Raw genomic sequence first — 23,164 nt, 5'->3', positions numbered from 1 at the left:
ACCCTCCCTGTTATCTACCTTTACCTCCAAGCTTTTTATCATGTGCACATTTGCCTCCTCTTCATCCTCTTCTCCACAAATCGTTGATATCAATGATGATTATCATTAATCATGGTGCTGGTACTGACACCTGAGGTACCCCCCACTACTTACATCCTCCCACTCTTTGCTTCCCATTACTAATCTAGTTTAGCTACCTGATCAGACACTCCACAAGCCCCCACCTTGGCGAACAACCTCCTATGTGCTACCTTATGAAAATGTGACGTCACCTGTTAACGTTCGTTCGTAATTACTAATCTCTTCACGGATTCATGTTACACAAAGGGAAATTGTAATAAAACACATTCAAGATGCCACCAGGATGATTGTGAAGATCTCCCAGAAGACCTTGCACACCTGGCTCTCCTGTGAAATCCGATGGAATCGAGCGCAATATCCTGTCCTCGGTCACCTGGCATCCTCGCCCGTGCGACATTTCGATATTGCTCGTGTCTGCCTCGATATTGCTCGTGTCTGCCTCGTTATCTCTCAAAATAGCACAACAATCTGAAGGTTAAATCATCCTCTTTATTTGATTCCTCGGTGGAGCAGGTGGCATTGCTCATCGACGACAGCCTCTGCCCCGTGGCGCAGGTAACCTTCGGATGGCATTTCGTTGCTGTCACTGCGATTCTTTTGATTTGTTTGAGTGTTTCAAATATGATGATTATGTTATTTTGAGTCATTCTTCATTTGTTTGGGTGTTTTGATGTTCGACCCGGGGTCGTTCCATATTTTTCCATTTCCTGATGATGGAGCTCACCTTGCTCTTGGGAACTTTCAATACTCTACCCCAGATCTAGGCCTCCTCACAATTCAATCTCGGAATTCTACAGACAGTTCCTTGAACTTCATGGTACAGTTTCTGTTCTGACACGTCACCTGTGGGACCTTATGTAGAAAGGTGTGTTTCTTTCTAAATCGTGTCCAATCAATTCATTTGGCCACAGGTGGACTCCAATCAATTTGTAGAGACATCTCGGGGATGATGAAAAGAAAGTGGATGCACCTGAGCTCAATTTGGAGTGTCATAGCAAAGGGGTTGAATACTTATTCATTCAAGACATTTCATCTTTTCATTTTTAATTATTTTATGAAAAATATTTAAAAATAAATAAATTCCAATTTGACATTATGGGGTATTTTGTGTGGATCACTGACAAAAAAACTCAATCAAATCCATTTTATATTCAGGGTGTTCTACATCTGGCTACGGCTTCCTCTCCACTCCCACCTTTTGTTCATATGTGTTCTGTACCGTCTTCCAAACAGTGATGACTCCATTTACATTTCGCTGTCGGACAACATGGACCAACTTCTATCAACTCATCCAAACTCTCTCTTCCTCATATGTGGCGACTTCAACTGTCATCATGCCAGCTGGCTGGGTGTGGGTTCCTCTCTCACCAGCCATGGCACCTCAGCAAAGGACTTCTGTGACTCATTGGGACTGACACAATCTGTCAATTTCCCGACCCGGATCTCAGTCAATGGAGTATCTTCTCTTCTAGACTTGGTTATGACTAACTTCCATGCAAATGTCTGCTGCTCTTCTTCTGCTCCAATCGGTTCTTCTGATCATGTGCTTGTTAAAGTGGACATCTCTCTGGCCATTCTCAGAGAGCCTCCTCAACGTCGACGAGTCTGGCATTTCACTCAGGCCGACTGGCACGGTCTTCAAGCAGCCATCAATCATCTGGACTCTGCTCCCATCTCCACTGCCTCTGACATCAATTCTTCCTGGGAATTCTTCAAAGCAAACTGCTCTCATGCACAGATTCATCCCATCTCGTCTTCATTTGTCGCACCCTTCCTCCCATCCATGGTAGCTACACTGTCTGAACGTGCATCGGTGGCAGCTTCCGGTGCTGCTTTTGCTTTTCTAGTCAGGGTTGGTATCTTGGATTTGCTCAACTAATATCCTGGTGTTTTTACAGACAAGGCGATTCATCAATGTGTGTGCCATCCCTCCGATGGACGGACGTTAAACAGGGTGTCCCATCACCGACATTAATTGGTTGACGTTAAAGATCCCATGGTGTCCTTCACGAAGAATTGACAAGTTATTACGGGCACCATGGCCAAGTTACAAATCCCTGGCCTAGCCTTAGTCAAACGTCACACCTGACCAGCCATTTCATGAAAGACTTGGGCCAAACTTCCTCCTGCAAGCTCCGCAAGAATGGGGGACTTCAAACAAAGCATAACGTGATATTGTGATCTTTCACCGGCCATGATTCTTCAATCATGTACCCATGAGGAAGTGAGGATGAGCCGACGAGGAATTTTGCTGCACAGTACTCTGTTAAAACAATTATAGGAGAACCCCGGGCCTCAACAGATCCCAGAGCAGCGACCCGCCTGGCCCCCTCTGGCTCTGATACCACCCACCATGTCCCAATCAATCAAATGTAATCATGGTCCCACTGACTCCATCCAATCAGTAATGTTGACAATAATAGCTGCTAGGCCTACCTAACTGTATGCCACCGATGAAGCAAGGCTGATTTGCCTTGCTGAATCAATAATGCAAATCAAGCTCATAACAGCTGAATATGGATCCTAATCATACTAAAATACATCATTTCGTTTCTGTCTGATGAATTTTTGACGCTAATACATTCTGTCATTACTTATCCAATCTCAACCAAACTTGACACGATGACCAAGGGTTACATAATGAAGGTTGTAGGTAAAGTGTAAATATGCGGCCAAGACGATAGATCTTCTCGGGTACACGGTGACCGGGGGCGAGGTAAAGCCGGATGCCGAGTGACTTCGGCCTTTGCTCGACATGGCGGCTCCGTGTAATCATGCGTCTTTACGCCCCACCTTGGGCATATTTGCTCATTATTTTCGGTGGGGACAAGGCTACTCAGAAAAGATTCAGCCTCTTGTGGATTGTAAGTCTTGTTCTCTAATGATTTGTGCCAAGGCCGCCTTTCAACAGTTGAAGGAAGACATAGCAGGCACCTGCGTGACCTCCATTGATGAGACAATACCATTCCTGGTTGAGATAGACACCTCAGATTGCGCAATAGCGGCGACGCTCACCCGGAGGGGGTGGGGGGGAGGAGGGGAGCCGGTGGCCTTCTTCTCGGGCACCTTGACCGAGAGTGAACGAAGACACTCCGCTATCGAGAAAGAGACATACGCTATCGTTGAAGCGGTCAGGAGATGGCGACATTTTCTCTTAGGCAAACGGTTTCAATTAATGACTAGTCAACAGTCTGTGGCCTTTATGTACGACTATCAGCATGCTCAAGACATTAAAAATGAGAAGATATCGAGATGGCGGATTGAATTGGCAGATTATTGTTTTAAGATAATCTATTGCCCGGGTCACGATAATTTGGCAGCCGATGCGCTGTCCAGACCTGTCTGCGTGGGCATGACATCTGACTATTTGTGAGTCATTCACGAATCTCGATGCCATCCGGGGGTGACGTATCTCGCTCATTTTGTTCGTTGTTGTAACTTGCCTTTCTCGGTGGAGGATGTCCGACGCTTGTGTCGCTCATGTTTTGTGTGTGCAGAAGTAAAACCACGTTTTTATAAACCACCTATGGGGACTTTGATTCAAGCGGTGTGACCTTGGGAGAGGTTGGGTATTGATTTTAAGGGGCCTCTGCCTGCCTCAGGCCCGCATCGCTATATCCTCATGGTTGTAGATGAGTATTTGCGATTTCCCTTTGCATTTTCATGCACCGACATGTTGTCTGCAATGGTCATCCAATGTCTGCATCAGCTGCTTCTACTGTTCGGATACCCGGCTTTCGTACATTCTGACAGGGGTGCTGCCTTCATGTCGCTGGAGGTTAAGACCTTTCTCCTAGAACGGAGCATCGCTGCCAGTCAGACTACTCCGTATAACCCCCAGGGGAACGGGAAGGTCGAGCGATTTAATGGCCTAGTTTGGAAGGCTGTGGAAATGGGATTGAAGACTCGGAGGTTGGCCCCTCATCAGTGGGGTTTAGTATTACCCAAAGCATTACACGCCATCCATAAACTTCTCTTCACCGCTACCAATGAAACTCCACACGACCAAATGTTTCGTTATCAACAATGCAGCGCGAATGGGCAATCTTTGCCAGGTTGGCTATCCGAACCAGGGCCCGCTTTCTTGAGACATATGGTATAGCACCTGGGCTTGAAGCTGATACCCCTAGTTCGGTAATGCCCACCATTGCTGATTCTGAAACCGGTTCGGACAGTTATCGCACCCGAGCCGGCCGAGAGAGTCGAAAGCCGGTTGTTTTGGGATGGTAGGTTGCTTTGTCCTCAGCTAGTGAACGTTTGACTATTGGTGCTTTTTATACTCTGTAGTTTTGTATTATCCCAATGCGAGCTTGCTGGAAATTTAATTGGAGGGAGAATGTGATGAAATAAAAGCAAAGATCTGTTGTAATTCCCTCTGTAGTGGTCGGACGTGCCTATAAGAAGGTTGGCTTGAGAGCGAGGGGATTGCCTTTTGCTTGTGACTGGATTTGAGCTGGTAAGTTAACATGATGCATCTGGCTTGCTTTACAAAGGGCATATTCTATGGACGCATTCTAAATATGTGATTATTCTTTTGTAGAAGATGTAGAGAATCGATTACAACAAAGATCATTATCTTGGGAGAGTTCGTAATTGAAATCCATCACAGTTACTGGCAATTTATCAGATCCACAAATGATGTAATCTACACAAGATATTGACTTCTGATAACATGTGAATGCATGTGCGTGCACATGGGAAATACAGTTTGAAATCACATCACACACACACACACACACACACACATGGGGGAATGGGACACACACACACACACACACACACACACACACGCACACACGGGGGAGTGGGACATACACACACACACAGGGGATAATGTGTCATCACATCTCATGTAAAATGTGACTTCAAGAGCTCAAATCCTCTCCCTCCCCACCCCCATCCCTGCCACATCATGCCCACTGCACTGGGGAGTGGGTCACACACACACACACACACACACACACACACACACACACGAGAGTGGGTCACACACACACACACACACGAGTGGGTCACACACACACACACACACACACACACACACACACACACACACACACACACACACATGGGGGAGTGGGTCACACACACACACACACGAGGGAGTGGGTCTCACACACACACACACTGCGGAGTGGGTCTCACACACACACACACACACACACACACACACACACACACACACACACACACAGGGGGAGTGGGTCTCACACACACACACACACACACACACACACACATAGGGAGTGTGACACGCACATACACACACACACACACACACACGGGGGAGTGGGACACACACACACACACACAGGGGAGTGGGACACACACACACACACACACACACACACACATGGGGGAATGGGACACACACACACACACGCACACACGGGGGAGTGGGACATACACACACACACACAGGGGAGTGTCACACGCACACACACACACACACATGGGAGTGGGTCACACACACACACACACACACGCACACACACCACACACACACAGGTGAATTTGGGTCACACACACATACACACCCATGAAACGCATCTTGTTTGGGCGGTGTATAATCACTCCAAACGAAACAGGCATTGCCTGGTTTCCTTTGCTTGAGTTGTAATCAAAATGTACCTTTGTTTCTTCAAAAAGTAATTTATGATCGAAGACGTGTTGATTCAGTATTAAAATGCACATCACAGGCTGATCGTAGGCCAATGGAGCCATGATTCTTCTTCATTTTGAAACTTGAATGTATGGAAAACTTTTCGCTTTACAAAGTAAAAATAGATTAAAATAGATTAAAATAATAAGATTAAAATGAAAGGTTTTTTTTGTTTCTTTTTTGTATACAAGATCGAGGCTCGTGAAAGAGCTAACATTAATCACACACACACAAAACAAAAATGGATTCGTAAAACATATAATAAGGGGAGCGGTAGACAAGATGGGGAGAGAGGGTGAAGCACACAAGCACAACATTTGAGAGCAGGGACATCGGGAGATCTGTGGGAGGAGGCGTGGGAAGGGGGGGGGGGGGATTGGGAGGAGGCGTTAATTAATAAATATTGTATTCCAGTTAGTTTACATTATTATGTACATTTTTGAAGTACTGTATTGTTTCATTCCATGGTTGAAAAAGAGTCGACTCGCTTTAAACAAACACCGTGTGTACATCCCCAGGAACATGGAAAAATATAATTGGACTTTGGTTCGATCCCGAAATTCAGTATTCAGTCGCTATACTTTTACGAAGTAATAATATAAATAACGAAGTCCAGGGAACATTCTCTCCTCTCCTCTCTCCTTTCCCTCTCTCATTCCCCTCCTTCATTCTCCTCTCTCCTTCCCCGTGCCCACAAAACAGTAAACACATTCAAAACGGCTGTTGGAATACATTTTGCCGATTTTCACAACTTTAGCTGAAACTGAGACTTGAATCACCCAGTGACTGTGATGGTGAATTAGAGTCGAGATAAAGCAGTGAGGGAGACTCAATGAACTTTATGTTACAGGCCTTTGAAAATTCATTTCGTTGTATAAACGGTAACTTTCATCGAATTTTCTTCCCGTTTTTTTCAACCAAGTCTAAAACCATGTTAGTCACTGTGAAAAATGAAATGAGATATCGAATTAGAGTTGAAATAAAACTGTGAGAGAGAGCAAGACAGCATGGGCCTAACAAAAGAGACCTCAAAGCTATGCGAGTAAACAAAATGGTGGATATTTGTTTTTGAAGCCTCTTCCAGAATGGGTGGAGCTACTCCCTCAACAGAGGAGGCCACATCCCGGGACAGACTCACTGAATCACCTACTAAGATTATAATATAGACTAGGGCATGCCCGTACTATATATATATCTAAAATTATATCCCCCCCCCTCTATTTACATGAAATGGTTTGGTTCATTCGCAAAGCCAAAGCGAACGGCTTGCGAGTACGGTGACAATCCCCCTCCCCCCCCCCTCTATTTACATGAAATGGTTTGGTCCAAAGCGAACGGCTTGCGAGTACGGTGACAATCCCCCCCTCCCCCCTCTATTTACATGAAATGGTTTGGTCCAAAGCGAACGGCTTGCGAGTACGGTGACAATCCCCCCCCTCTATTTACATGAAATGGTTTGGTCCAAAGCGAACGGCTTGCGGAGTTTGGTAAAGAAATCGCCATAGCGTGCACAAACGCGCAGGAAAGCGAAAGAATCGCAAATTAGTTTTAATTAGTTTTAAAACATAGTTTAATGCCAACATAGCGGCAACATAGTTTGCCAACGTGAAATAAATGAATACGCTCTCAAATGTGCCGTCCGAGGCAGAGTCTGTTCGCCACGTTCGGCACACGTGATAACTCGCTGCTCTCTGATTGGTTGAATCGTTTTTTGGACATAGCTCGCTAACTACTTGTCCGATTAATATGAAACCTTGAAAAGGCACATCCTCGGGTCCCCAGCAATATACCTGGCAAGTTTCAAGTATATCGGACCCGTGGTTGTCGAGAAACAGCGGTCACAGACAGACACACAGAGATTACTGGCATTATAGATAGATATTCTATTTTCCTAACGTGTAATATTCAACCTGAATATATTTACAATTCGTAATCTATATTCCTGACGTTACCAAGCAGCTTGCTATAACTAGGCAAGCCAGCCATTCCTTATGAACTGTTTTGAATGGAGTGCTGGCTTGAATGGTTCATTAATAAATTAGCCCCCTGGCGAGTGCTCCACAAGAAACTTGATAATTGAACACACCTGAACGCACCTGAGCGATGCTTAATGTGCAAAGGACTAAACTGATGCTTTTCAAACAGCACCGTGGGTGAAGCACGGAACCGTCTAGCATTCCAGGGATGTGTTTATTTACCAAGTTTCTTGTGGAGTGTTTGCCAAGTGGTTTCAGCATTCCAGGGATGTGTTTATTTACCAAGTTTATTGTAGAGTGTTCGCCAAGTGGTTTCAGCATTCCAGAGATGTGTTTATTTACCAAGTTTCTTGTAGAGCGTTCGCCAAGTGGTTTCAGCATTCCAGGGATGTGTTTATATACCAAGTTCCTTGAAGAGCATTCGCCAAGTGGTTTCAGCATTCCAGGGATGTGTTTATTTATCAAGTTTCTTGTAGAGCGTTTGCCAAGTGTTTTCAGCATTCCAGGGATGTGTTTATTTACCAAGTTTCTTGTAGAGCGTTCGCCAAGTGGTTTCAGCATTCCAGTGATGTGTTTATTTACCAAGTTTCTTGTAGAGCGTTTGCCAAGTGGTTTCAGCATTCCAGGGATGTGTTTATTTACCAAGTTTCTTGTAGAGCGTTCGCCAAGCGGTTTCAGCATTCCAGGGATGTGTTTATTTACCAAGGTTCTTGTAGAGCATTCGCCAAGTGGTTTCAGCATTCCAGTGATGTGGTTATTTACCAAGTTTCTTGTAGAGCGTTTTCCAAGGGGTTTCAGCATTCCAGGGATGTGTTTATTTACGAAGTTTCTTATAGAGTGTTCGCCAAGTGGTTTCAGCATTCCAGGGATGTGTTTATTTACCAAGTTTCTTGTAGAGCGTTTGCCAAGTGGTTTCAGCATTCCAGGGACGTGTTTATTTACCAAGTTTCTTGTAGGGCGTTTGCCAGGTGGTTTCAGCATTCCTGGGATGTGTTTATTTACCAAGTTTCTTGTAGGGCGTTTGCCAAGTGGTTTCAGCATTCCAGGGATGTGTTTATTTACCAAGTTTCTTGTAGAGCGTTTGCCAAGTGGTTTCAGCATTCCAGGGACGTGTTTATTTACCAAGTTTCTTGTAGGGCGTTTGCCAGGTGGTTTCAGCATTCCAGGGACGTGTTTATTTACCAAGTTTCTTGTAGAGCGTTTGCCAGGTGGTTTCAGCATTCCTGGGATGTGTTTATTTACCAAGTTTCTTGTAGAGCGTTTGCCAAGTGGTTTCAGCATTCCAGGGATGTGTTTATTTACCAAGTTTCTTGTAGAGCGTTCGCCAAGTGGTTTCAGCATTCCAGTGATGTGTTTATTTACCAAGTTTCTTGTAGAGTGTTTGCCAAGTGGTTTCAGCATTCCAGGGATGTGTTTATTTACCAAGTTTCTTGTAGAGCGTTCGCCAAGTGGTTTCAGCATTCCAGTGATGTGGTTATTTACCAAGTTTCTTGTAGAGCGTTTTCCAAGGGGTTTCAGCATTCCAGGGATGTGTTTATTTACCAAGTTTCTTATAGAGTGTTCGCCAAGTGGTTTCAGCATTCCAGGGACGTGTTTATTTACCAAGTTTCTTGTAGGGCGTTTGCCAGGTGGTTTCAGCATTCCAGGGACGTGTTTATTTACCAAGTTTCTTGTAGAGCGTTTGCCAGGTGGTTTCAGCATTCCTGGGATGTGTTTATTTACCAAGTTTCTTGTAGAGCGTTTGCCAAGTGGTTTCAGCATTCCAGGGATGTGTTTATTTACCAAGTTTCTTGTAGAGCGTTCGCCAAGTGGTTTCAGCATTCCAGTGATGTGTTTATTTACCAAGTTTCTTGTAGAGTGTTTGCCAAGTGGTTTCAGCATTCCAGGGATGTTTTTATTTACCAAGTTTCTTGTAGAGCGTTCGCCAAGCGGTTTCAGCATTCCAGGGATGCGTTTATTTACCAAGTTTCTTGTAGAGCGTTTGCCAAGTGGTTTCAGCATTCCAGGGATGTGTTTATTTACCAAGTTTCTTGTAGAGCGTTCGCCAAGTGGTTTCAGCATTCCAGGGATGTGTTTATTTACCAAGTTTATTGTAGAGCGTTTGCCAAGTGGTTTCAGCATTCCAGGGATGTGTTTATTTACCAAGTTTCTTGTAGAGCGTTTGCCAACTGGTTTCAGCATTCCTGGGATGTGTTTATTTACCAAGTTTCTTGTAGAGCGTTCGCCAAGCGGTTTCAGCATTCCAGGGATGCGTTTATTTACCAAGTTTCTTGTAGAGCGTTTGCCAAGTGGTTTCAGCATTCCAGGGACGTGTTTATTTACCAAGTTTCTTGTAGAGCGTTTGCCAGGTGGTTTCAGCATTCCTGGGATGTGTTTATTTACCAAGTTTCTTGTAGAGCGTTTGCCAAGTGGTTTCAGCATTCCAGGGATGTGTTTATTTACCAAGTTTCTTGTAGAGCGTTCGCCAATTGGTTTCAGCATTCCAGTGATGTGTTTATTTACCAAGTTTCTTGTAGAGTGTTTGCCAAGTGGTTTCAGCATTCCAGGGATGTTTTTATTTACCAAGTTTCTTGTAGAGCGTTCGCCAAGCGGTTTCAGCATTCCAGGGATGCGTTTATTTACCAAGTTTCTTGTAGAGCGTTTGCCAAGTGGTTTCAGCATTCCAGGGATGTGTTTATTTACCAAGTTTCTTGTAGAGCGTTCGCCAAGTGGTTTCAGCATTCCAGGGATGTGTTTATTTACCAAGTTTCTTGTAGAGCGTTTGCCAAGTGGTTTCAGCATTCCAGGGATGTGTTTATTTACCAAGTTTCTTGTAGAGCGTTCGCCAAGTGGTTTCAGAAAACCAGTGATATGTTTATTTACCAAGTTTCTTGTAGAGCGTTTGCCAAGTGGTTCCAGCATTCCGGGGATGTGTTTATTTACCAAGTTTCTTGTAGAGCGTTCGCCAAGCGGTTTCAGCATTCCAGGGATGTGTTTATTTACCAAGTTTCTTGTAGAGCGTTCGCCAAGTGGTTTCAGCATTCCAGTGATGTGTTTATTTACCAAGTTTCTTGTAGAGCGTTTTCGAAGGGGTTTCAGCATTCCAGGGATGTGTTTATTTACCAAGTTTCTTGTAGAGCGTTCGTCAAGCGGTTTCAGCATTCCAGGGATGTGTTTATTTACCAAGTTTCTTGTAGAGCGTTCGCCAAGTGGTTTCAGCATTCCAGTGATGTGCTTATTTACCAAGTTTCTTGTAGAGCGTTTTCGAAGGGGTTTCAGCATTCCAGGGATGTCTTTATTTACCAAGTTTCTTGTAGAGCGTTCGCCAAGTGGTTTCAGCATTCCAGGGATGTGTTTATTTACCAAGTTTCTTGTAGAGCGTTTGCCAACTGGTTTCAGCATTCCAGGGATGTGTTTATTTGCCAAATTTCTTGTAGAGCGTTTGCCAAGTGGTTTCAGCATTCCAGGGATGTGTTTATTTACCAAGTTACTTGTAGAGCGTTTGCCAAGTGGTTTCAGCATTCCAGGGGAGTGTTCATTTACCAAGTTTCTTGTAGAGCTTTCACCAAGTGGTTTCAGCATTCCAGCAAGCAAACCATTCAAAACCGTTGATAAGGAACAGCTGGCTTGGCAAGCACTAGCTAGCTGCTTGGTAAATGAATACACCCCGGGTTTCCTCCCTTTCAGTTTTGTGTTAAAGAGAAGTAGCGACTGTTTCAAAAGGTAATCAAACGTGTTTGTGGTTTATAATATTTTTACTCATGGTAGGGGGTGCTCCCACCAAAACGGCACGATAAGCTGTTTATACACGTTAACATAGCGTTTGTTCAAGGGGAAAACCCTTGGGAGGGGTGTATTATTAGTTTTAATATTGTTTTGTAATAATATTAATATTGTGTTATTATCATCTCTTTTGTTATTAAAAGCGGCTTTGGAAAAACGCCACGATAACGCTAGCTTAACACTGATATACACCTCAACACGCAACCCCAATTGGAGGGGGAAACCCCCTTGGGGTGCGGGAGAAGTTAAATCACTACAACCTTCATTGTGTGACCCGTAGTCACCCCTGTCAAGTTTGGTTGAGATTGGATGAGTAACGATCGAATGTATGGCGGTCAAAAATCGTCAGACAGTCAGACGACTCAGACAGACACCAAATAGTGTATTTTAGCATGATCCGAATATCATACTGACGTCACAGCGTCACACTTGTGCTCACCTGCGCGCACGTGGAGTGGAAGGGGAGTGGTTTAAAAGTAACCCAAAGTTCTAAAAGCGGCGGAGTTTAAACTTAGTACTTGAAGTGCAAACGCTCGATTAATGACACGTTGACACCTTATGGGTACCTACACGTGTTAGATAGAATAATACATGCACACCTTTATATGGATATCGCCGATTCGCCACACATTTCCTCCTCAATCCCGCAACCAAAATGCCACAGGTGGAATGCAAGTTTTTATTGTTATTATTGAGACACGATATTGACAATGCAGTCACGTGTTCTCTCGATGACGTCAAGCAGATATTCACATCAAAAGCGGCGACATGAACGCATTGGCAAAACACAGAGTTCACTTTTCCACAAAAATTAAACAGGTTCGATTTAAAAGGAGATGAAGCCGAAAGCTGAAACGTCGAATTAAAATCCATTGCAAACAACAACAACAAGTTACCACTGAAAATCCAACACAAATGGAGTGTTAGGGCACCTGTCGATGCTAATCAATTAAGCTCGCTAACATTCCGTACAGGTAAACAAACAGGTTTGTGGATTCCAGTTTGTACAAAGCGTTTATATTGGCAGTCACGTGACTGTACATGAGGGCACGAATATAAAGCAACGCGGCAAAGTGTTCTGTTGGATTAAAGGGAAACAATCATGACATTTTTTTGAAGAGATATGTTTTAGAGGACGAATGATATCCCTGACTCATTTGCTCAAAAAATCTAATTTGGGGGGAGAATAATAAGCCAAATAAATGGTGTTTTAAAATCGGGCTATTTTCACTTCCGTTATGCAAATGATCTACTTCCGTTACTGAATTTCATCATAAGTTATTCTAGTGTTCAAGATACCGATGTGCCAAGCTTTTAACTGTTTGAATCGTCGAGGAGTTTGCCCACAGAACTCAGAAGTCGTTGTTTTGCATCCCTGACCCATGAAAAGGTAATTAACGACCGTGAGTTTTGTGGTTGAAAAACCTAGGGATAACCAGATTCAACATCAAAACGTGTGTTCATTCAAAATATCTTGTTGTTTGTGAAGCCCACTTCGATCCATCAGCGTTCCTATTTGATCAACAGGCTCGCTAACTGGGAAACAAGCCTCGGAAATTGCTGAAACACGACGCTGTACCGACCGACACTTATCGGGCCACACCCAAGCCAGGCCCATGTGATCCAAGCTCAGAGCTAGTCCTCAAGTAGATATGTATGTTACTGGAATACTAGCAGAACCTACCTGTCGCTTCGCCGAAGGAACAATTAGTCATCCTTTTTGCCAAAATTGCTATATTGGTTCATTGTGTCTGCATTGAGTCCGTAGATCATTATAAACTCGACCGTATATTTCATCACTTTTTGAAGTGTCCTCATGTCTATTATTGGTCAGTGGCTCATTGGGGCTTTGTTTGTCATATGCCCCAAGGGCAGTTTGCATTCTCATTAGATAGCCGATCGATCTCGCAGGAATAAGCCAGAGATCCTTCACCACACAGTCCTCCACATAAATGTTATTGTTCTGCACAAACTCGCCTGCAGCACGGCAACAGCTAAACGATCCTGCAGGAGCGGTCCGCGAACGCGTCGCTACGGCTTAGCCTTGAGGTTTGGCTGCCTCACAGCCTCAACTGACTCATATCGTTTCGGTTTACTCACCAAATTTTTACTACTTCACCAATGTGGTAAAAGACGTACTATTCGACATGTTGCTCAATGCAGGTTGTAACACATTTCTCCTTCGATTATCCACCTTATCACGATTATCCAGCTTATTATTCTCCCCCCCCCCCCCCCCAAAAACATTTTTTTGCTAATGGGTCAGGGATATTATCCATTAAAACATCTTTTCGAAAATTTCACGTTTGTGTCCCTTTAAGTGAACATATGCAACAGAAACCCATCGATGGTGGAACAGAAACCCATCGATGATTGAACAGAAACCCATCGATGATCGAACAGAAACCCCTCAATGATCGAACAGAAACCTATCGATGATCGAACAGAAACCCCTCAATGATCGAACAGAAACCCCTCAATGATCGAACAGAAACCCATCGATGGTGGAACAGAAACCCCTCGATGATCGAACAGAAACCCCTCGATGATCGAACAGAAACCTATCGATGATCGAACAGAAACCCCTCAATGATCGAACAGAAACCCCTCAATGATCGAACAGAAACCCATCGATGGTGGAACAGAAACCCCTCGATGATCGAACAGAAACCCATCGATGATCGAACAGAAACCTATCGATGATCGAACAGAAACCCCTCAATGATCGAACAGAAACCCATCGATGATCGAACAGAAACCCCTCAACGATCGAACAGAAACCCATCGATGGTGGAACAGAAACCCCTCGATGATCGAACAGAAACCCCTCGATGATCGAACAGAAACCCCTCGATGATCGAACAGAAACCTATCGATGATCGAACAGAAACCTATCGATGATCGAACAGAAACCCCTCAATGATCGAACAGAAACCCATCGATGATCGAACAGAAACCCATCGATGCTAGAACAAAAACCCATCGATGATCGAACAGAAACTCCTCGATGATCGAACAAAAACCCATCGATGATCGAACAGAAACTCCTCGATGATTGAACAGAAACCCATCGACGATCGAACAGAAACCCCTCAACGATCGAACAGAAACTCAATGATTGTATTATGTTTTTGCCCAACGTTAATTAATTATTTCACTGCACTTTCTTAAATGGAATTTATCGAGTTGCAAAATATGTAATTGTAGCCGATTCACGTCGATTACACACAAAAGCCATATTAAATTCGTGCAAATCGATAGGATGGCTGTTTAGGAGGCTACAAGGACAATCTGTCACGACTGTAGGAAACGGGACAAGGTGGAATAACTTGAGAATGATTTGTACCACGAGCATCCATCATCCTCCCAAATCTGGGAAAGGAAACACCCAAAGTTTCATTACGACTTCATCTGGTTCAATCCGTTGTCCGGTATTGTAGATATCAGCAATTTGAATATTTCAATCGGTAACCGTCACGTGACACGTTAACTCCACCATCACCGGGGAGGTGTTTCAAGAATCGCGTCATATTTATATACGTACATCATTAGTGGATCACACCTGATGGAAAATAAAAAAGTTAATACAGAAATACGATAACTGGATAACATTTGGGTTTTTGTAATGTCTAGGATGTTCATTTTACTCAAGACAGACAAAAACTAAACACTTACAGTAGTTACGATGGAAGGGAAATAAAATGATAAACACAATGCGGCTAAATGATACTTCACGTGAAATTAAGGAAATAACAATTGGGAATTTTCAAACATAAATGTTCCTTATAGAGTGCACTGATGGGGGGAAAGGCATTTGTTTGAAGCTGATACAAAATGTTAACAGATGAGGAATAGGTGAGACGTGGGTATCGGTGAGACGTGGGAATCGGTGAGACGTGGGAATCGGTGAGACGTGGGAATCGGTGAGACGTGGGAATCGGTGAGACGTGGGTATCGGTGAAACGTGGGTATCGGTGAGATGTGGGAATAGGTGAGATGTGGGAATAGGTGAGATGTGGGTATCGGTGAGACGTGGGTATCGGTGAGACGTGGGAATCGGTGAGACGTGGGTATCGGTGAGACGTGGGAATCGGTGAGACGTAGGTATCGGTGAAACGTGGGTATCGGTGAGACGTGGGTATCGGTGAGACGTGGGTATCGGTGAGACGTGGGTATCGGTGAGACGTGGGTATCGGTGAGACGTGGGAATCGGTGAGACGTGGGAATCGGTGAGACGTGGGTATCGGTGAAACGTGGGTATCGGTGAGATGTGGGAATAGGTGAGATGTGGGAATAGGTGAGATGTGGGTATCGGTGAGACGTGGGTATCGGTGAGACGTAGGTATCGGTGAGACGTAGGTATCGGTGAGACGTGGGTATCGGTGAGACGTGGGTATCGGTGAGACGTGGGTATCGGTGAAACGTGGGTATCGGTGAGATGTGGGTATCGGTGAGACGTGGGTATCGGTGAGACGTGGGTATCGGTGAGATGTGGGAATAGGTGAGATGTGGGAATAGGTGAGACGTGGGTATCGGTGAGACGTGGGTATCGGTGAGACGTAGGTATCGGTGAGACGTGGGTATCGGTGAGACGTGGGTATCGGTGAGACGTGGGAATCGGTGAGACGTGGGAATCGGTGAGACGTGGGTATCGGTGAGACGTGGGAATCGGTGAGACGTGGGTATCGGTGAGACGTGGGAATCGGTGAGACGTGGGTATCGGTGAGACGTGGGTATCGGTGAGACGTGGGTATCGGTGAGACGTGGGTATCGGTGAGACGTGGGTATCGGTGAGACGTGGGAATCGGTGAGATGTGGGAATCGGTGAGATGTGGGAATCGGTGAGATGTGGGAATCGGTGAGATGTGGGAATAGGTGAGATGTGGGAATTGGTGAGATGTGGGAATAGGTGAGATGTGGGAATAGGTGAGATGTGGGAATCGGTGAGATGTGGGAATAGGTGAGATGTGGGAATTGGTGAGATGTGGGAATAGGTGAGATGTGGGAATAGGTGAGATGTGGGAATCGGTGAGACGTGGGTATCGGTGAGACGTGGGTATCGGTGAGACGTGGGTATCGGTGAGACGTGGGAATCGGTGAGACGTGGGTATCGGTGAGACGTGGGTATCGGTGAGACGTGGGTATCGGTGAGACGTGGGAATCGGTGAGATGTGGGAATCGGTGAGATGTGGGAATCGGTGAGACGTGGGTATCGGTGAGACGTGGGAATCGGTGAGACGTGGGTATCGGTGAGACGTGGGTATCGGTGAGACGTGGGTATCGGTGAGACGTGGGAATCGGTGAGACGTGGGTATCGGTGAGACGTGGGTATCGGTGAGACGTGGGTATCGGTGAGACGTGGGTATCGGTGAGACGTGGGTATCGGTGAGACGTGGGAATCGGTGAGATGTGGGAATCGGTGAGATGTGGGAATCGGTGAGATGTGGGAATCGGTGAGATGTGGGAATCGGTGAGATGTGGGAATAGGTGAGATGTGGGAATTGGTGAGATGTGGGAATAGGTGAGATGTGGGAATAGGTGAGATGTGGGAATCGGTGAGATGTGGGAATAGGTGAGATGTGGGAATTGGTGAGATGTGGGAATCGGTGAGATGTGGGAATCGGTGAGACGTGGGAATAGGTGAGACGTGGGAATCGGTGAGATGTGGGAATCGGTGAGATGTGGGAATCGGTGAGATGTGGGAATCGGTGAGATGTGGGAATCGGTGAGACGTGGGAATCGGTGAGACGTGGGAATCGGTGAGACGTGCGAATCGGTGAGACGTGGGAATCGGTGAGACGTGGGTATCGGTGAGACGTGGGTATCGGTGAGACGTGGGTATCGGTGAGACGTGGGTATCGGTGAGACGTGGGTATCGGTGAGACGTGGGTATCGGTGAGACGTGGGTATCGGTGAGACGTGGGTATCGGTGAGATGTGGGTATCGGTGAGATGTCGGTATCGGTGAGATGTGGGTATCGGTGAGATGTAGGTATCGGTGAGATGTGGGTATAGGTGAGATGTGGGTATCGGTGAGATGTGGGTATCGGTGAGATGTGGGTATCGGTGAGATGTGGGTATCGGTGAGATGTGGGTATCGGTGAGATGTGGGTATCGGTGAGATGTGGGTATCGGTGAGATGTGGGTATCGGTGAGATGTGGGTATCGGTGAGATGTGGGTATCGGTGAGATGTGGGAATAGGTGAGATGTGGGAATAGGTGAGATGTGGGTATAGGTGAGATGTGGTGCAATGTGAAAGTAATATGCATATGCTATCATGATGAAAATATGAAATATGAAATTGTAAAAAAGTCATGCTATCTCTGACAAGTCACGTGAACAAATCAAACAACAATAGAAATCATTAATAATAATAATAATAATAATAATAATTCTTATTATTTCTGGTATTTGTTTAAATCTTCAGAGGAGTATTGTGAATAATTAAAGCACATGTTGTATTTTCGCCACTTGTTCAATCAAACATTTTTGCATTTTCTAAGTGTTTCCTTCTGCATCATCTCTCAAGTATTTCTGCCTCCTAGCGGCAAAATTGGTCACGTGGTTCGCTCAATCACTCTCATCATCTTCTTCATCTACATCTCTGAAGATGCTGTCCTGCAGACCATGTCCTGCTCCCTCGATGCCCTGTGCCGTGTACATGTAAGTGTGTACAGGGCTGCCTGCACCGAGCAGGATGGCCTGCACACAAAACACAATCACAATTCCCTATAAATGGCATAATTTTCTAATTATCGAATGAAAATCGCATCTATAATTTACACCACATTTTTCAAGGCCAGTGGGCACTTCCACCCGAGGGCAGGAGTACGAATACGAGCTGGAGTTTGTGCACCAAAGTAAGTACCGGTACGTGTTCGTCTGCTGGACATGGGTGGCCACTTTAGGCCAGTACTGTATACTATTGCGGTTGGAACTAGAGGTAGAACTGGGTTCGGAAGCTCTACGTAGGCCCAAAAACTGTTAAATGTCAAGTTTGGAGTTTCAGTAACGTCCAAGTTTGTTCCATTATGTTATAATCAGATTACGCACAAGTGTTTCATTCATTTGATTTGATGTTAAATTATAGTCTGTTTTATGTCATTGTTCGATGTGCTACTGAGGAATGAATACAATTTTTAAAAAAAAGAATGAATAAAAAGAATGAATGAAAAGAAGGATAAAAAGACAAAATGTCAGCCCCCATGGTTTTAGTAATTTTGCTGAATGGACTCAGTCCGCCATCTTTGCTCGGATTACAAAAGAAAATCTTCGGAATATGTATACTCTCATGTACAGGGCGCCATTTGTAAAATTTCCAGTGTGGGGATAAAATTGACACATCATGGGGTTTTTTGTTATTTCTCATTTTTACAACTTACAAACTCTACAAAATGGCGACATGAAGCTGAAAAGTCACATCACAATTAAAATACATAGCGAATAGATTCCTCACACTGAAAAAAAAGGAATGAAAAATAAAAATTGGAACTATTTCAGGTGTGCATGTGCATCAAAAGTTATTACCACGTCAATCAAGGGTTGATAGACATTGCTATGGACAAATACAGATAAAAATAACTTTGAGTTGGTTCTTCTCTGGTTGTTTTATAAAGCTGCAATTGATGTGTTGCTGTCTCTTGTTTTTTCCTGTACGTACTATACACACTATAGAGTAACAGTTTTTTTTGAATCGAAATAAAATAGCAACGTCATGAGGCCATCTTCATTGGTTCATTTGCTGTGCTTCGTCATGTACAGTTTTGTGAGATGATAATAACGGATAACTGGAATCCCATCTTATCCACCTTATACAGCCTAACAGCATGATCCGGATCCAGTAAAACCAAACTCCATTGCATGCTTGAACAAGAAAGGGCAACCAGAGATTTCAGACCCTCGCCAGGACGTGTTTTAGCGGTTTTAAGGCGTTTGTGGTAAAACAAATATGGCGGCCGAACCACGTGACCGATGACGTCATCGTTATTAATTTTTTTCCACAAATTTATCCCTGGATGTCGCTCAATAAATTTCATCTGGATCAGATTAAGTTTTGTACTTGTCGAATTATGACATCATAACGAAGACACCTATTACATCATTATTAACAAATGTTATTCCCCATGGAGGGTTCTTTACAATGCGCCGTGTCTCATTTTTTTCTATGCAGCGCTTTCGGAGATATAGAGGTGCAAAGTTTTTAGGTTTTTCCAAGATGGCGCCCGTAACGTAAACTGTTCAGCCTGGCGGAGGTATGCGCTCTACTGAATGTTAGTCTAGTTCTTATTGAGACTCAACCAGTAGGAGTGATGGGTGGTATGAAGGTAGCCAATCATTCAACCTTTTACGTTGGTACACCTGGTAATGTCTGGGCTGGCAGGAGAGCCTGGAGGTGTACACACACCTCTGAGCTGTCTAGCCTGTGTTTGAATCTCGACCCACCCATTAACTTTGACCTTCGTGTTTGGGGTCAATCGGTGGACATCAAGCTGGAGGAACCCTCTGCCAGCCCTGGGTATTGGCAGAGCTTAAAGATCCCTCGGTCTCCTTCACAAAGAGTCGGTGAGTTATCGGGACCCTGGTCTGAACATCACCTGGACAAACCATCTTCAGTCCAATGTCAGGCTTGGCCAGCTGGTTTGCGAAATAAATGGGCAACAACCTTTCCCATAGGAAGGTGGGAATAATCTGATCCATTAAAAGAAGCAGATCAGGGACTCTGATAATGTCTATGATCGTCTCAAATTGTCAAAACAAACATCACAGGATCAGGTGTGCAAAAATGGAAAAGGTGCAAAAAATGGATCCCCGTAACAACTGACCAATGAGCCTGCTCCCAATAATTAGCAAGTTCATAGAATCCATCATCGCAGTTGATATGAAATCATTCCTTTTCACCAACAACCTCATCTCAGATCATCATTTTGGAATCAGACCCGGACACTCCACCTTGGACCACCAACAATGGATGGAGGCCGCAATGTCAGACATAAGATCAGGCCCTCTCTCTCGACATATCTCGTGCTTTTCACCTTGCTCTCCAAACTGACTGTCATTGGAATCCAAGGCCAATTACACTCTTGGATTGATGACTTCCTCCACTCTCATAGCCAATGTTTGGCTCTCAACGGAACCCTTTCTCCTCCCTTCCCTGTGAAGGCTGGAATACCCTAAGGCAGTGTTCTAGGCCTCATCCTATTGTACACCGCTCCTTTCCTATGCCATCTCCAGGCGATGCATGACGTCATTGCCGGGCACCGAAGGGGGCTCGGCAGTGACGCACGCTGAAAGGGAGTACTCCGTTTTCACTCTGGTTGTTTGTTTTCTTTCTTGTTTGTCCGGGTGATATCTTAGCCATCCTTTGAGATAGGAAGCTGAAATTTGGGCAAAATAGTGAGCAAGTACTTTGTCAAAAAAGGATTTTTTTGTTTTTTGCTTAATCAATTAATTGATGAGTTATTTAATTATTAACGATTAATTAAGTACTTATAAATTTCCTTTCTCTTCTGACCATTAACTCAGGCACCTTTTGAGTTAGGAAGCTTTTAGTTAGGAAGAAGTTAGGAAGAAGAAGTTAGGAAGTTAGGAAGCTGATATTTGGACATGCCAATGACCAAATGATTTGGCTGTAAAGACTATTTTTGATTTATTGATTAATGAATTAATCGATTAATTATTTAATTATTCGATGAATGACGAATTTTTTTTTTCTGTTACAGATTCGGATGAAATGGTGGTTGTTTCGGTATTCTATTAGCCAATTGATTACTTATTAATTTTTTATGATTATTATTTATTTATTTTCATTGTTAATCATTTATTTATTTCCTTTCTCTGCTGGGCAATATATCAGGCACCTTTTGAGCTAGGAAGCTGATATTTGGACCTGACAATGACCAAGTGATTTCGCTGTAAAGGGTATTTTTGATTTATTGATTTATCAATTAAACGATTAATTATTTAATTATTCGTTTTATGACTTAATTAATTTTTTTAAGTTACAGATTCGGATGATATGAAATCCGATACAGATTCGGATGATATGATAAAAAATGATATGATGATATGAAAAAATATGGTGGTTTAAGTATTCTGTTAGGCAATTGATTAATTATTTAATGATTATTGTTTATTTCTTTTCATTTATTAATCATTTATTTATTCTCTTTCTCATCTTGGCAATATCTCAGGCACCTTTTGAGCAAGGAAGCTGATATTTGGACATGACAGTGACCAATTGATGTGGCTATAAAGGATATTTTGGATTTATTGATTAATCACTTAATCGATTATTTATTTATTAATTAATCAATTAATTATTTAATTTTATTGATTAATGACTTAGTTAATTAATTTTCGAAAAGTTACAGCTTTGGATGAAGCACTGGTGGTTTCGGTATGCTATTAGCCAATTGATTAAGAAAATATTTTATGAGAATATTTTATTGATTTTAAATATGTAATTAACCAATCAATTATTGTACAGCTTTCCATCCCAATACAGTCTCTATGCACTGCATGGCGGTATTTCCAGGCGCCGAATGCACCCCGGCAATGCCGCGCTAGTGGATGTTATTTATTTATTTGGCATGGGGGCGGTGTCCTTTGAATGTATCTGTACTTGTTCCTTATCTTCATTAATGATCTCACTCTGACTCTGGAAAATTTTCTTTATCTCTTTGCTGATGACCCCACCCTCTGCCATCACATCTATCATCCTTCTGACAGAGAGACAGCCTCTTCCCTCTCGTCAGACCTTGACAAAATCACAAGCTGGTCAAACACACGGAATACATATTTTACCCCTGAAAAATGTCACACTGAGTATCTCTTTCCGAAAGGACCATACTGCAAACCCTTCCATCCACTTTCTCAAGAACTCTCTCGAAGAAGAAGTTCAGTCACTCATACTCTGAGGTCTCACTCTCAGCCATGATCTCCCTTTAGTTCACTCTCAAAGTTGGCCTCAAAAGCCAGACCGAGCATCGTCTGTCGTGCAAAGTCCCTCCTTGGGACACATGAGCTCCTATCCACCTACAAGGCATTCTTCCGCATCTTGATGGGGTACTGCTCTCTCTCCTCTGGTTTGCCTCCCATCTCGCATCTTCCTCAGCTTGACGTCGTGGAAAACAAGGCCTTCAAGATCATTGGAATCTCTCACAATGAAGCCGAGTCTATGGGCCTATCAAATTCCCACCACCGACTGGTTGGTAGTCTCTCTGCCTTCCTCCGCCCCATTTCTGGTTTTGCACCCTCTGGTCTTTCTGTGCTTTGTATTCCCCCCTACCCCACCCCCAGGTATCTGCAGGATGCACACGGAATACCAGCAACCATCTCCTACCTTGTGATTATGCCGAAATCCAGAACCACTGCTCACTTCCACTCATGTGTTGCTCTTTTTCCCCACAAAATGTGGAACCAACTTTCACATTCTCCTCAATCACATTCTTCCCTCCAGGTCTTCAAGACAGCTGTTCACCACCTTCTTAAATCATCCCCCATTTCAAATACATAATCTTTTTTTTACACACATTAAAGAGTAATGTCCCTTTACCTAAAGAGATTTAAGTCCTGGGAGAAAAAGGGTACGGGGTGGTGGGACAGGAATTTTAAATGGATGCAAAATAAATAATTTGTCAATCTAAGAAGGTTAAGGAGCAGAAGAAGAGGAGTTGGAAGGTGA

General features: G+C 43.9%; 2 protein-coding genes across 2 annotated transcripts in view; one reads left to right on the top strand and one right to left on the bottom strand.

Moving 5' to 3' along the window:
* Nucleotides 1–23,164, top strand: part of PDCD11 (programmed cell death 11) — a 698,902-nt gene that overhangs the window by 76,678 nt on the left and 599,060 nt on the right. The gene's annotated exons all lie outside the window — the stretch shown is intronic.
* SLC18A2 (solute carrier family 18 member A2) overlaps nt 18,052–23,164 on the bottom strand; it is a 190,788-nt gene continuing 185,675 nt past the window's right edge. Inside the window, exon 15 of the mRNA XM_068111736.2 lies at nt 18,052–18,183. Within this exon, the coding sequence (XP_067967837.2) occupies nt 18,052–18,183 (132 nt within the window). The remainder of the gene's footprint in view (nt 18,184–23,164) is intronic.

Source organism: Myxine glutinosa, chromosome 3 (genome assembly GCF_964187855.1).
Source record: "Myxine glutinosa chromosome 3, kmMyxGlut1.1, whole genome shotgun sequence".
NCBI classification, from domain to species: domain Eukaryota; kingdom Metazoa; phylum Chordata; class Myxini; order Myxiniformes; family Myxinidae; genus Myxine; species Myxine glutinosa.
Note: the sequence above shows the minus strand (reverse complement) of the source record. Positions and strands in the feature narration are given on the sequence as shown.